The sequence below is a fragment of the Sphaeroforma arctica genome (assembly GCF_001186125.1).
Source record: "Sphaeroforma arctica JP610 unplaced genomic scaffold supercont1.140, whole genome shotgun sequence".
Lineage (NCBI taxonomy): Eukaryota > Ichthyosporea > Ichthyophonida > Sphaeroforma > Sphaeroforma arctica.
Genome location: NW_014040418.1, coordinates 55,898 through 71,498, shown reverse-complemented (window position 1 = coordinate 71,498; position 15,601 = coordinate 55,898). Strand labels below are relative to the sequence as shown.

At 43.0% G+C, this 15,601-nt stretch overlaps 2 protein-coding genes across 2 annotated transcripts in view; one reads left to right on the top strand and one right to left on the bottom strand.

The window, feature by feature from the left end:
• Nucleotides 1-3,732: 3,732 nt before the first annotated feature.
• SARC_02934 (hypothetical protein) lies at nt 3,733-7,514 on the top strand. The gene has a single exon (XM_014303279.1). The coding sequence runs from the start codon at nt 4,386-4,388 to the stop codon at nt 4,731-4,733; it is 348 nt and encodes a 115-aa protein (XP_014158754.1). The 5' UTR covers nt 3,733-4,385; the 3' UTR covers nt 4,734-7,514.
• Nucleotides 7,515-13,611: 6,097 nt separating this feature from the next.
• Nucleotides 13,612-15,601, bottom strand: part of SARC_02933 (hypothetical protein) — a 39,584-nt gene continuing 37,594 nt past the window's right edge. Inside the window, exons 59-61 of the mRNA XM_014303278.1 lie at nt 15,383-15,513; nt 14,812-14,996; nt 13,612-14,014 (exon numbers count right to left, since the gene is read on the bottom strand). Of these exons, the coding sequence (XP_014158753.1) occupies nt 13,993-14,014; nt 14,812-14,996; nt 15,383-15,513 (338 nt within the window). The 3' untranslated portion in view covers nt 13,612-13,992. The remainder of the gene's footprint in view (nt 14,015-14,811; nt 14,997-15,382; nt 15,514-15,601) is intronic.

Genomic DNA, 15,601 nt, shown 5'->3' with positions numbered 1-15,601 from the left:
TTCAATTACATCCGAAGTGGCAATTGGTGGAGACGCATGAATTGTTACAATTGTTGAGTCTGGACCTCCAGGAAGCACAAATCCGACCATCGCAGCGATTGAAAAATTGAAGGGAACACAATGCGAATACAGCACGCGGGGACACGACGAACAGCCATCCCAACCCACACACGGTATACAGCACCAACAGTAACAATAGCAACATCGACCAACAAAGACGGCTACTCCAACAACGTGCAACGGCTGCCAATCACAGACGCCTCCCGAGTTTCGCCCCATCCCACGATGCCAATATTATAAGGCGGTACTACCAGGGTGACAGGACGATCGAACACCTACGTATGACTCGAGCTGTCAGCACAGTGAATCACAACCAGTACAGAGAGCAGCGCCGAAACAGGGGCACGTTCACCAACCACCACCACTTCACAACCGCCAAAGGCCTCCAACGCTGTAACGCCGCAGGTTAGTATAGCCACATACACACCGATGAAGAGGTACCATCAGCAACAGAGATACGCATAAACTCGATTCTTGCGGATGACTATGAGCACGCCGAAAACCCACACTCGGCCACACCACAGTCAGCTTGGACACAGATACCGGAGGAACCCTGAAATATGAGGGTGTCCGATGATGATGTAGCGCTTACGCTTGCTCATCCACTCAATGCGATATTGGTGGCTAAAATCAACAACCGTGTGTACATCCAAATACAAGTCAACGGGCGTACATTCCGAGGGTTGGTAGGTACATGTGCAAACCGCAGCTGCATCGGGAACACATCGCACGAACATCAATACAGCTGCACCACTCGATTCGTTTATATACTTAGCGGATAAAGCCGTATGTACTCTTCGTCTGAGAACGACAGTCACAACGGATCGTTCCGGTTGATGAACTTGCCCAACGGCATCGATACTATAGTAGGCTTAGATACAATGATGACCGATCTGGGTTTATACATCGGGGGGTGACAATCACGACTTGCTCCGATTGACCCAACGGAGCTCAACCACCTTCTCGAGGGGGTGCGGGCACGTCTAGCTACAGTACTAAAAGCAAACGCCGCCATTGTAAACAATGCACGTTGCCACTTACTGGGGAGTGAGGTCGCTATACTATAAAGACGCGAACACGCCCTGAGTATGAAAAGATCTACGCGCAACTTTGTATCAGAAAGGTGGTTGCCGTACGTTGACGAACAAGTACCGAAGTGGATTAAGGATCTAGCGGTCATGAAGCGCACGACACTGACGACAGTCAATCTACCACTGTTGGCAGTTCCGACTTTCGGCAGTGAGGGCAGAGTAAAGAAAATTCGAGTGTATCTCGACACGAGGGCTGTCAACGCACTCATACCACGCGACCATTTCTTGATACTGAAGGTCAATGAAAGTATTTCCAGGCTAAAGAGTAGGAAGTATTGCACGACACTAGACATACAAGCAGCATATCATGTGCTACTGATACATCCCAATTCAGATATCTCTTCAGCCTTGCACACGATTGATATAAGCGCTCGTTCACCTCCTTACCTTTTGGACTGTACGTACTGACTCAGCAATTACAACGCACGCAGAGTACGATACTAGAGGGGTCACCCGTACATCACTACATTGATAATATAGTGATGGCCAGTGACAAAAATAAAGAACAGATCGCCACAGTGCAGGAGGTCATCAAGCAACTGTTATACCATAGTTTCAAACTGAACCCAGCAAAGTGTCACTTTGCAATTGCTGAGGTCATGATCTTGGGCAAGAAGATTTCAGCGAAAGAAATTGCTTCGACTTTAGAATAAGGCTAAACACCTCAATTCTTAAAGTCGAAGCCTTATTCAACAACACCTTGATTCAACAACACCTCACCGGTGCAAATACATCGCTTCAGCGCTAGGTTTAGCAAACTTCTTTCACGAACATCTGTCTAGTTTCGCACACGTGGTCGCTCAAATTACTCTTACGTCCTCTCGGGCTGACCCACCTATACATATATTAATTTGAGAACAAGTCTCAAATTACGATCGGGCTGACGGCGTAAAACGTTGTTAACGTATTTAGGAATATGTTCACTCCTGTAGTATTTCCAAACTGCCTTTCTATTCCGAACTGCCGTTCTATTCCAAACAGCCTTACGATTTAACAACTTCGAGGCATGGCACGCTACTCTGCTTGACAGTAGTTCTGTGGACCTCCTAGTAGATTTCTCTCAAGTTGCTCGATTCAAGTACATCTGAGTAACAAGTGGCGGTGCTTTCGCGAATCTTGTCAAGAATTTGTATCAACTGAAGGACAGATTCGATCCTGAGATCAGAGACTTGCTCGAGTAGGCAGAACGAACTCATCCTTGTCAATGTTAGAACTCCAAAGCTTTACTCGAACCTCCGGCCGACGACGGTATAGAAGACAAGAAAATCTTCGAACGAAGTAAATCGCAGGCACTGTCGATCAACCCACGGGGTTCATTTCTCAAGGGTCACGTCGCGACTTTGATACCAATCAACACCTTCTCTGTTATATTGCAAATATCAAATTTCAACTATATATCTATAACTTACATTGAGGTGTGACACAAAGTGTGTGCGCCATCTGCAACAGCTTGAGATACAAAACACGTGTTAGGCGTAAGATTGAAACAGTCAAGCGTACAATGTAACACCTACGGGGTAGACGTTCCGTTGGGACCGAACAGCTCACCACACCTTCTTTGTTATATTGCAATTAATAAATTTCAAGTATATATCTGTACTTACATTGAGGTGTGACAAAAGTATTTGAGAGACTACAGGTCTCAGGCCAGATTTTAGAGCAAGAAACCCTCTTTGATTTATGGAAGGGATCAGAGATAGCTCACTCCCGAGATCTAAGTCATTAGAGTTAGCTCACTCCCGAGAGCTAATCAAGTTGCTTGAATTACTCTCGAGAGTTGAGTGAAAACTTAATCGACTCGCGAGAGCAGATTAGGTCTCTCAACCAGCTCTCGTGTTAGCGGGACCTGATAAGTTGTTTGCGTGAGGTGTGGGGGACTAATAGAAAAGTGCTAGTGTATGTAAAGTATGGTGCATTCGAATGTATTTATTTATGATCTCACCCTCAGTTATATACTGATGGTGTTTGTTCTAGTGTTCAACCACTTGGATTGGCCAGGGTAAAAACTCATATGATCGGTATGAGAAACCTTATGCAGAACACTTTAGCACTAGGAAATATCTTCTAGAAATAAATATATCCTATTCTCTGTTACTACACTCAGTCTCGGACCTCGGCTCTCGGCTAGCCGGTGGCACGTATTCTATAAATAGAACAATCTGAGAAGAAGTCTCAAATTACTCTTACGTTCTCTCGGGCGGACCCACCTATACTTATATTAATTTGAGAACAAGTCCCAAATTACTCTCGGGCTGACGAAGTACAACGTTATTAACGTATATAGAAATACTACTGTAGTCTCTCATCCCGAGAGTGGATTAAGTCTGTGGGCCAACCGCAACATTCTAAAAATAGCTGCAGTTCTATGTGAGTCACAACCTATGCCGAAAGGTATCATGTGATCAGCGTGAGATTTTGTTGCAGAGAAGTCGAAATAGAAAAGCATCGAAGTGTTAAAGTGTTCTGCATAAGGTTTCTCATACTGTCCATATGAGTTTCACCCTGGCCAGCCCAAGCGGCTGAACACTAGCACAAACACCTTAAGTATAAAACCAAAGGCGAGGTCAGAAATATATACATACATTTGCACTTTATTTAAAGTCTACTACATTGCCCTCTAACAAAAAGTTCATCTGCTTCTCTCTTAGCGTCTTCCCAACAAGGGAGAGGTATGTCTGCGCTGCGCAAGAGGTGTCGTGAGGTCACTTCACTTTGGCGTTTTGAGCGGGTGAATAAGTGGGGGGGGGGTCGTCGAAGAAGTATGTGTCGATCAATCAGCATGGCTTTCATCGCCTTGCTGGGGAACTCAAGGGCATTGTCGACGACTATTGTGTCCGGAACCCATGTAGCGGGGACGGCGGTAAGGAGTGCTTTGACCTTGTGGGTCATGTTTTGTCTGTCGGGAAGGAGTGAGTGGAGGCCATATCGAGAGTTAGCATCAAACATATTCAGAACGTGACTGGTGCCATAGCGGCCCAGTGGGAAGGGGCCTTGAATATCTGTATGTAGACGTTCGCCCGGTCCGTAAACTGTGTCAGTCAAAGAACGGGAGACGTCCTTGGCCCGGATTTTTCCATCGAGGCAGGTGATACAGTTCTTGGGGAATTCCGGGTGGAGTTTAACATAGTTAATGACAGTTGTGAGATCGGGCCCTGGCGTGACGTGTGAGTGTAGAGGGCCGATGAGAGTCACTAGAGTGAAGACCCAGGAGGGTTTGCCTACAGTGGCAGTACCATGTCGGGCAAAAGTAGTGGAAGTGTTCTGAACTATAAACGGTTGGGATTGGAGGTGAGCGAGAAAAGCTGGCCATCACTTGGCACACGGCCTGAGTGGGACAACAACTACCATGCGGCTGCCAGCGCGGGTGTTTGCCGCGATTATAGCATTAATCAGGGACCAAGGAGCACAGGCGTAGGCGAGTTCCTTCCGCAGATCCGCATGAGACCAGTCACGTGCTTCGCCGCTTCGGGGGAAATGAAGCGTGAAAACTGCGCGTTGGTCTTAGAGGCGCAGATATCAATCGTAGGTTTGACACCGAGAAGATCCAAGGCCTTGACTAGTAGAATTTTGCTGAACATCTAAGCCTCGGTATTGACGTAGAGAGGGGGAGGAAGAGTGAGTGTAATACCGTCGCGTTTAGCCATACGGATGGTAGTACGCTTACTGCGGTGGCCAGTGCTTCGGTGGTAGGCGTCATAAGTCATAGTTGTTGGCCAAGTGCTATGGGGTTCAGGGTCTGCGGGATGTCCGTCAGTAGGAGGTGAGGGAGGGGTCACAGGCGGCGTAGTTGTAGGGATGTGTGGCTGTGTTGTGGCGACCTGCGGTGTAAGTGTGAACATCTGCTTAAGTATGTCGTAGTTGACATAATAAACACCGTTGATTCGAGGGATAGTGAAGTGGTATGTGTGGTATGAGAGAAGACACTGAGGCTGTGTTGCTGGATATTGAATGGTAAACCCAGCATCCTGTATGTGATTTTGTGCGATGAGGGGCTGGACTAGATCAGGGTCCAGGTAGGTGAGGCCAAACTGTGGGAGTGTGCCTCGGGCGTAAATGGGTTTGAGGCCATTATCAGCGAGCTGGAGTGGGAAGGGTTTAGGGTTTTAGGGTTTAAAACCCTTCCTGTTTCGACGTTAGTGACGAGGTGACGAGCTGAGGTGTGCATGTAGTTGACGGTAGCCCCTCCCCCCGTCGATGAGAAGCGACTGGTTGTTAGTAGTGGGTTGGGTAGCTCGGAATATAGTAGGTATAGTAATTTTGGCAATAAAGGGTGCTGTGTAAGGGAAATTGTTTTTATTCGAACGTTTGCTGCACACGACGTCTACATACCCAGTGAGGTTACAGACAGAACATTGTAAGTTAGTTGTGGTACATTCGCGGCCAGTGTGGGTAGTGAGGCCACATTCTCCGCAAGCTTTAGTACAGACCGAGAATGTATGTGTGGTTTTCTGGCACACATAGCATTTCATCATACGGCGGTCACGAGGAGCCTTAGTGCTAGTAGTTAACACTGTAAGTAGACGCACAACCTCTTGCATGGTGGGTTGTGGTGCTGGAGCGACTTGAGCCACACTAGGAGTGATAAGGGAGGCATTAGCTGGCGCAGGAATCAGAGACTTATGGAGACGTTCTAGGTAGTCTACCATGTGGTATATCGTTACAGTGTCTCGGGATTTTAGGGACATAAGGTAGATATTCAAGATCTGGTGTTTGTCGGCGTCAGATAAGCCGTCAATATTGTGCAACACTGGGGGAGAATGTCGTATCTTGGAGTTTAACCCTGAGTAGGATGTCCTCGATGCGATGAGATTAGACACATGGTGTTTCGGATGGGAGTCGAGACAAAGTACGTAAGTAGGCGGCGTCGATGATGTCGCTGGAGGTTCTAGATCGGTGTTTGAAGCGACGCTTGAGTATTTGGAGTAGTGTCCAAGGGTGGACTGCCTTGATAGTAGGAGCTAGCTTTAGACGTAGTTCAATTGCGATAGTTGCCACAATGAGATGTTTGGCGGCATGGTAATCACCAGATTCCTTAGTGTTGCTGACGTAATCTCCTTCGGTGATGGTGGCCTTTTGAGCGGGGTCCAGGTTGTCCGCGGAGTTTTCATGACATCAGAATAGAAATCTTTGAGATTGGTGGCGAGTTCAGGGGTTTCAGTATGGTAGAGGATAGTAGTTAAGTCCTTAGATGAGATAGATGTAGCAGCCATATCCAGATCAGAGAGCCAGTGGTCGAGATTGGAGCCATCTTTCAATAAGATCGACCAAGCGATCGCAGAGGATTTGGTTGGTGAGTTGGAAAGCATGTTGGTAGATGCTTAAAATATTAGTAGTCTCACTAATTATTTGCCCATAACCTATAGGGACTTATTCTAAGTACTTTCACAAAGACTGTTTATTTACAAAAGTGTAAGTTCCTATTATACTGAAATGCTCAGTACGGCCATGTTCATATTGTCACATGGCGTATGACAAAAATCCTAATATAGGGTACTCATGAACAGGTAAAACCATGTTTAACCTCCTAGTGGAGGGAATATGAGTTTATCCTGAAAGGATACATACAAAATTGTAAATTCCGCAGCCCACAGGCCCCTACAGGGCCCACAACCCCACACTTTCTCTACCCCAGCGCCCCCACTATGCATTGTGAGTACTAACCGTAAACAAAAAAAAAGTATCTTTTTGACCACTGCGGCCTGAATTTTTGTTTTCAATGGGTAGAATTTATCACTACACGAATTTCGTTGGTCAATTTAATCAAAATTATAACTTTTAAAAAAAAGCAACCATACTAAGGATAGCAGCCGGACCACAGCATAAGAGCCGCGCATTCCAAGACCCAAGAGAAAATCTCAGCCTCACGGTCTCTGAGTCTCAGCCTTTCAGGCCACATCCCAAAGTCAAACCAATATGCCACAACGCAGAGCTGTGTGTCCCCCAACATCCACGCCACAGTCCACACCGATTCAGTAAGCAAAATTTATTTTTCAAGAAAATCTCGGGTATTTTTATCTGCGAAATTGTGATGCCTGTCCCACAGAAGATTATCCACGCCCGTCGTGATGCCTGTCACTGTACAGAGGATCGTCTACTATTCAGAAAAGTCAACGTTTTTAACAATTTGCATCGAAACCATACTCAACAGCACCAATTCGTAAACGTCTCCGACATATATACATTGGTTCAACGCTTATCGCCTAATCCATCTACAGAGTCAACAATTTCACAATCCCGGTCTTTAGTCTTCAGCCTTCATTAGTCTTCAGTTATCAATTTTCAGCCTTTCAGACTTCAGCCCTTTAGACTGTAAAATTGAGGGAGAGTGAGAGACTACAGGTCCCAGGCCAGATTTTACAGCAAGAAACCCTCTTGGATTTGTAGAAGTCATCAGAGTTAGCTCACTCCCAAGAGCAAATCAAGGTGCTTAAATTACTCCCAAGAGCTGAGTTATTACTCAACCGACTTCCGAGAGCAGATTAAGTTTCTCAACCGATTCCCGAGAGTGGATTAAGTCTGTCAACCGCAACATTCTAAAAATAGCTGCGGGTCTATGTGACTCACAATCTATGCGAAAAGGCACCATGTGATCAGCGTGAAATTTACTTGCAGAGAAAGTGAATTAGAATAGCATCGAAGTGTTAAAGTGTTCTGCATAAGGTTTCTCATACTGACCATATGGGGTTTTACCCTGGCCAGCCCAAGTGGCTGTACACTTGCACAAACACCTTAGGTATAAAACCAAAGGTGAGGTCAGAAATTAATACATACATTTGCACTTTATTTAAAGTCAACGACATTGTACTCTAACAGGACAAAAAGTAAAGTACAAAAATATCTAAAGAATGGTGCGTTCGAATGAATTTATTCATGATCTCACCCTCAGTTATATACTGATGGTGTTTGTACTAGTGTTTAACCACTTGGGTTGGCCAGGGTAAAAACTCATATGATCAGTATGAGAAACCTTATGTTATGAGATGCCAAATGCAGCCCACTGGGAGGAATCAGCACGTTCAGAGATGAAGAGATTGGTGATACAGCGGAAGGCATTCACTCTGATTGACAACAAACCGCGGGAAAAATCACACCCCCTCGATGGGTATTCAAGGCAAAAACGGATGAATCAGGACAAGTCCCACGACTTAAATCACGTCTGAACGTAGCAGCGTTCAACGCAAAACGGGGCGTCGATTATGATGAAAGCTATGCCCCAGTATTAGCCAAGGAAACACTCAGGATCTGTCTAGCTCTAATGGCACATTACGACATGGACATTCGACAATACGGTACATCCTCGGCCTACATTGCTCAAGAACTGAATACCCTTAGCTATATACGAATACCCATAGCTATATGCGAGTACCCTTAGCTATATGCGAGTACCCTTAGCTATATGCGAGTACCCTTAGCTATATGCGAGTACCCTTAGCTATATGCGAGTACCCTTAGCTATATGCGAGTACCGCAAGGATATGACTTTTTTAAACAGCCACTTGATCCGCCCCAGAGACAACTATACGAAAGGCACAAACAAGGAGACACAAAGGTCGTATGTCGAGCTGGCCGTTACGTTTACGGCCTACCACCTAGCGGGCACAACTGGTTTAAATCTATTCTTCGTTTGCTATACTCCACCAATATAAACAAGCACAATTGGAAGGAGTGCTGTTCATTGAACAAACCCACAGTGGACTGTATTTCATTATTGTACATGTAGATGACAAAATTGCAGCATGCCAGAGTAGGACTGACGGACAGAAACTAGCTGATGCAATGAAAGGCGAATGGAATACTGTCGACATGGGCACACCTTCGTGGTTTCCCAAGTGCGATGTGGAAACACACCCTGAAAAAGTACGTCTTAATCAACGACAATACCTAAGAGAAATATTGCAGGAATTTCAATTCTAGTGTCGGACTATGAAGTAACCCAGCAAACTAATACTTTCTTTTAGAGTACAATGGAGTAAACTTTGAATAAAGTGCAAATGTATGTATTTATCTCTGACCTCACCTTTGGTTTCATATTTAAGTATTTTTGCTAGTGTACAGCCACTTGGGCTGGCCAGGGTAAAAACTCATATGGTCAGTATGAGGAATCTTCTACAGAACACTTTAACACTTCGATGCTATTCTATTTCGACTTCTCTGCAACTAAATCTCACGCTGATCACATGATGCCTTTCCGTATAGACTGTGACTCACATAGAAGCGCAGCTCTTTTTTAAAATGTTGCGGTTGACAGACTTGAATCTCGGGAGTTGGTTGAGAAACCTAATCTGCTCTCGGGAGTCGGTTAAGTATTAACTCAACACTCGGGAGTAATTTAAGCAACTTGATTAGTTCTCAGGAGTGAGCAAACTCCGATGACTACTATACATCAAAGAGGGGTTCTTGCTGTAAAATCTGGTCTGTGACCTGTTGTCTCTCAAAAGGAAAGGATGTGAACAGCATGTGCGGTTTTGTCAACTTCTTGTCGGATTAAGATGTCACAAAGGTAAATCATGAGTTTTATGGAACAAACCCTGTCATGATGTTTTTAAGCAGCTCAAAATGGCGGTTCAACCCCCGGTAGTTCAGCCACCAAGAGCCGGTGTTCCGTTCATGATAGCAACAGACGCCTCGGACATGGCAATCAGAGGTGTACCGTTTCAAATGATAGATGGGAAATCAAGATATGTGCAGTTCTTTAGCAGAGCCATGTGAACTCATCACAAATCAATTACCCAACTGTGCAACAATAACGATGTATTGCAACACCTTTAGAAATAGAACGAAACTCACAGATGGATAATCAGTATGTGGCATGATACGATCTCGAAATTTTCTTTTGAAAAATCACATACGCCTGTGAAACACATTCACTTACTGCGGATATGTTCGTAGCATCCAGGGACCAAATTATCAAAAAGCCAATACAAAGCTCAAAACCACAGAATAATCAAACACTGAGTTTTGGACCCGGGTCTAAGTATTTCTGATATTAGAGTCATCAGAAATATTAGCGGTAGAACCGGTAAGAAAAATCGGGACCCCGCGTGTGAGAGAAACACTCAAGTATAAACCTGATCCTAGTGAATTAGAAAACACAAATAGAGATTCAATTCGGCTCTCTCAGACCAGGGACTTTTCCTAGCTGAGATAACCGTCTTCGAGAAAAGGTCTATTGTTTCCTTCAGTCGTACCTTTCAGCTACTCTCTACACTCTACATGTTGTCACACTTTATATTGGACTTGAAAAAGATGGTACGCGAGTTACTAGCTACCGATTGGAAAGCCAGCTCTAGATGGTTTGAGACCGCAGACAATATATATGGCCCAGATACCATAGAGAGAGATATATATATGCAGCTCAACATTTTGCGCAGCTGTTATGGGCAAATCCACCGCGGTTGTCAATACCACAGTTGCTAAATGATGTTCATATACATGAGGCTAACATCAAGTGGCTCAGCAAATTTATTTCAATGATTTATTGCGAACCGATCCATCTGAGAGAGGTAGATACGTTCATATACTAGGGTACTCTTGCAGTTTAGAAGACGCCTTGGCTACATATTATGATTTGTCGAGTAGGTCCAGTTAGAAGAACCAAGTGGACACCATCTGAGAGACTACAGAAGTAGACGTATTTCTAAATACGTTAATACCGTTTTACGTCGTCAGCCCGAGAGTAATTTGGGACTTGTTCTCAAATTAATATACGTATAGATGGGTCAGTCCGAGAGAACGTAAGAGTAATTTGAGACTTCTTCTCAGATTATTCTATTTATAGGACACGAGCCACCGGCTAGCTGAGAGCCGAGGTCCGAGACTGAGTGTAATAACAGAGAATATGATATATTTATTTCTGGAAAATATATTCGAGTGCTAAAGTGTTCTGCATAAGGTTTCTCATACTGATCATATGAGTTTTCACCCTGGCCAACCCAAGTGGTTGAACACTAGTACAACACCATCAGTATATAACTGAGGGTGAGATTGTCATAAATAAATACATTCGAACGCACTATATTTTGGATACATTTGCACTTTACTTATAGTCCCCCACATCACACGCTAACACCATCTGAAATATTTAAAAAGGTTGCAGAAGCCAAGATTCCATACTCTTGACGCCTGGGTCTAGCTCCCTATGCTAGCAAAGTGGGTATCAAAAACATTCCACCCTCCACTTCACGATTATCCAGGTACCAGTCAAAGACATACAAATCATGCATCAGGATTTTACGAAGATATTTTCAATATCAAAACATCAAATATATTGAAAGGAGCTAACAAGAACACACACAACGGTCATGAATATGAACGCTTTAAACGAACATGCTCATACTGATATCGGCCATAGACTGGTAAGTACATACAAGATTTCAAGAAAAAAGCGGAACGTAGGTTTGAGAAATTCACAGTCGATTTATTTGAGGCTGCGCATAATGCAAAAATAGCAAAGTTCTATACCAAGGAACAAAGTGCACTACTCCAAAAATGTGCAGATAGAATACATGCGTGGGCAAATCTATCTTGGGGAGATAATTCCAGAAATCCTCATCAGTACTCGAGAAAAATCCCACGCTAGCGGAAAACAGGAACAACAGAAAACCACTGTGGGGTATCACGTTAGTCGCCAAAACAGGCACAAAGTCACTATACTTTGACAAAATGACTAGCACATCCAGCCATAAAAATCTCGGCGGTACAAACCACCGACTAATCAGCAGAGTTAGACATAGTCACACACGACGACAATGCTACCATTATAGCGCAATACCATTCAGTGGGGCGCTACGCAGTTGATAAAAAAAAAAAGCAAACCCACAACGACAGAAAGTGCACGTAGGCAACTGTAATAAGACGTATATAAAGATAACTGTATCTTAGCGTACTCTCCTCGTACAAAGGGGGCGTTGTGCATTTATTGAACTGATCCTAAATACTAACATATGATCATATCCTTACTTCGAGGAGTAAAAACAAAGTTGAAATGTAGTCAAAATGAACAAAATTCAAAAAAGGATTTTCACCGGATTACAATCAATACCAACTGTTTCCCCGGCGATAGATTCAACTAGATACAATAGGTCCATTGCTAGACTCGAGTAGAAATATCACGTTCATCCTCGTTTGGCTAGACATATACTCATAATGTGCAATATTATACTCAGGTCAATGATGGAACAAACACCAGCGGCAACCATAGCAAGAGCACTAGTTTCAATCATGTGCGAACATGACTTTCTGCAAATCTTACAAACGGACTGAGGCTCAGATTTGACGATAATCATTTTGTGTACAAAAAGAATTGGATTAGCGACGATTTAATTTGAAATACATATCTGGAATTAGATTCGTATTTATATTTCATAAAGTTACTAATCTTAATATTATTTTACATTCATTGCAAGTAGTGATGGAAATGAATGCTGTTTTTGAAAGATCATAAGTACCGAGTAATATTCAAGGCAAATAGACCAAGGCTATCAGTTCTAATCCATTTGTAAAAGATGCACTGTGTTGGTCTCGGAAAGCTGCTCTTGCTAAATGCGATTTATGAGTTTTATTGTATGTATAAAAGTAGAATCGATTTAATTCCTGTTGTATTGTCGTATCTCGACTGAAGAGCTTTATCATACATTTTACTACATTATCGTCTTCAATTCGAAAGAGTGTGAGAGAGAGATTGGTGAAATTTAAAAGCAAACAAAAAGATTCCTTCAAACAGAAGCATGAGTTTATATGTATACTAGTGCATTTGTGATTTTCCTATATATTACGATATCAAGGAAACAGACATGTGGAACGTCATACGTTCGACCGATCCCGTATAGAGCATGACGTCATTCGCAACCACAGAGAATTTGTTAAAATTAGTACGATGTAGTCAAATAACTGGTTGCAAATTCACTTTCCAAGAACGAGACAATCAAAAGATATTCACTGTATATCATGTTTATATTACCGAGGATGTGAAGTGCCGACACCAATATCAACGGAAATGCTATGCCTTCGATTACAGCGCACTACATACTGAGAAGACAATAAAATTCACAATTGCAAAATACTGTTCCGGAAGTTGAACATTCTGTATGTTAGTATTATAAGTTGTCATGCATTTCGTGCATAGGTAAATACATTGTTCATATACAAAAACATGTTGTTGAACATATTAAAACATTTACACTGTACACACGTACTTATACATCGTGCCATAAGAATCAAATTCGAGATTAGATGTTTGTGAGGTGTAAAATCCCAGGACCAGGACAGGTTCCTCTAATATGTTATTATAGACATTTCAACAAATTAAAAACTGAATATATAATTTATGGGGAAATGCGCCTGAAAAATATAGAAGATTCAACCCGCGGTACTACAGAATTTAATAAACCCTAATGCCGAGCTTCGGCCAAGTACTGAGCGTTTGATGAAGCCGTAACAAATCAAAATGGACAGAGCTCACTGCCTGTCGTGCTATAAGTTTATTAAATTAAAAGTATACTGCGCATCCAATTTTCTGCGAAGCGTGTTGCGTGGTTGGTGAAGCCGTTGCAGCACAGAAGATCTGAATGCCTTTGCATTATCCTTTCTATCATACATAAAAGTAATTCATATCGTTTCGATCCTTAAATCCAAAAAACTAAATTCACATCGCCTCGGATCTCCACTGTACTGGTCTCCGCCACGAACCCGAGCACACACATGTACGGCACAACACGGGAGCCACGGCATACAGATATATTTTCAATCACATATCGCTCTGCATTCCATCACAACTGCAGTCTTATTTATATGCAGTCGTCTCTAAACTCTCTATAGCATATGATCGTTGTCCGCATGCCGCCTATTTTTTTGCATCGTCCTGTCTGTGATGTGGATGTGGTCAAATTGAGGATTTGGTTAGGTGAGAAAGCGATGGAATCCATTGCAGTGTAGTACTAATACCAGGCAACAGTGGATCTCTACAAGCACACTGATACTAACAATTGTAAATTGAACACGGTATATCACTTCGTGTGTCTTGTTAATACTTGCCAATTAGTATTTCCAATCATCTATTTAATTAGCTACAACCACATAGTCATTCAGAATATAAGCGTGACTAACTCATGAGCTTGTATTTAAGAATGAATATATTTTCACTCACCTATATGGACACTTGTGGGAAGGGGAAGGAGGAAGGATGTTCTTGTTATATTTTTATAGCGCGGCTAAAAGTAACTCCCTAGATCATTGCAACCTTGGACATATAAAACAAGAAACATGATTACATATGTTTATGAACCCCTGACTAATATGCCTGCACAATGTTTCCTTTGCGTTGTGGCGAACACTGCGAGAAGAAGAGATTACCACTAATTCCCAGACTATAAGAACCTGGACTCATACACACTGAGTATATATATATGTATACGTATATACGTATATACGTATATACGTATATATATATATATATATATATACACTTACATACATACACAAGCACATGTACATACAAGTACACACACATACAAACATACCTATACCTATACCTAATTCTTAAAACCCATAACCACATACACATATACTACATATACATAATTATTAAGTATTAATATATACATATATACACCTATGCCGTACGCTCAAAAGTGTCACGAATATAAATTAGCAACGCACTTACCTGTGCCTGTGTAGAGTGTCCTTTGCGTAGTCGCGGGGAGGTATTGGCTGTCGTTCGGGATCGCTAGACCTGGAAGTCGCGGGCTCGTGCGCAAGACTTTGCGTGCGAGTAATGTGCAGGTTTTCACCCGATTTGTTTTCTCTACGGTGTGCCTTCTCTTCGTCTCTTTGTATCTTCTCACGCAGCTGCAACGTAACACACCAGTAGTTGATTTAGACGTGAAGGCGCACGTGTACAGAACACTATACGATGAGTATCGTGTGTATATTCTACACTGTCACAATGTGAGATACGTGATGGTCTTTTAGAAGATTTGGTGGTGCGTGTTGCATGAGACGGGCACATATATTTCTCAATGCAGAAGTGTGCACGGCTCAGATTTTCTTGTGAACGAATACGCAGAATATACCGTACAAGATCAAACAATTGAGCGAGAATGCGATTACCAAGAAACAATACAAGTAGCAACACGCATACTTCTCCAGTATCTGTTGTAGTAGGCCCGCAAGTGAACTGACTAGATGCACATACAGAGTCACCCACTAATCAAACATTAACGAACTAAGCATACCGTCATAGCCAAGGGTGTTTGGTGTTCCGCATTTCGCTTGAGTGTCTTGGCCACCAATGACTGCTCTCGCTTGGTTCTGCCCTGGACATCTGTGATTGTTTTACGCCGACGATGTCGTTCCACAATGTTTCCTGGGAGTGCAGAAGATATTTAAAAGTTGCAACGGATTAAAAAACATGCCGTTTCAAACAATTGAAGTCACAAAGTGTAATATGTATG

What these genes read in the sequence shown, in the direction of transcription:
- SARC_02934 (XM_014303279.1), top strand. Translation starts at nt 4,386, where the DNA reads ATGTCGGGCAAAAGTAGTGGAAGTGTTCTGAACTATAAACGGTTGGGA.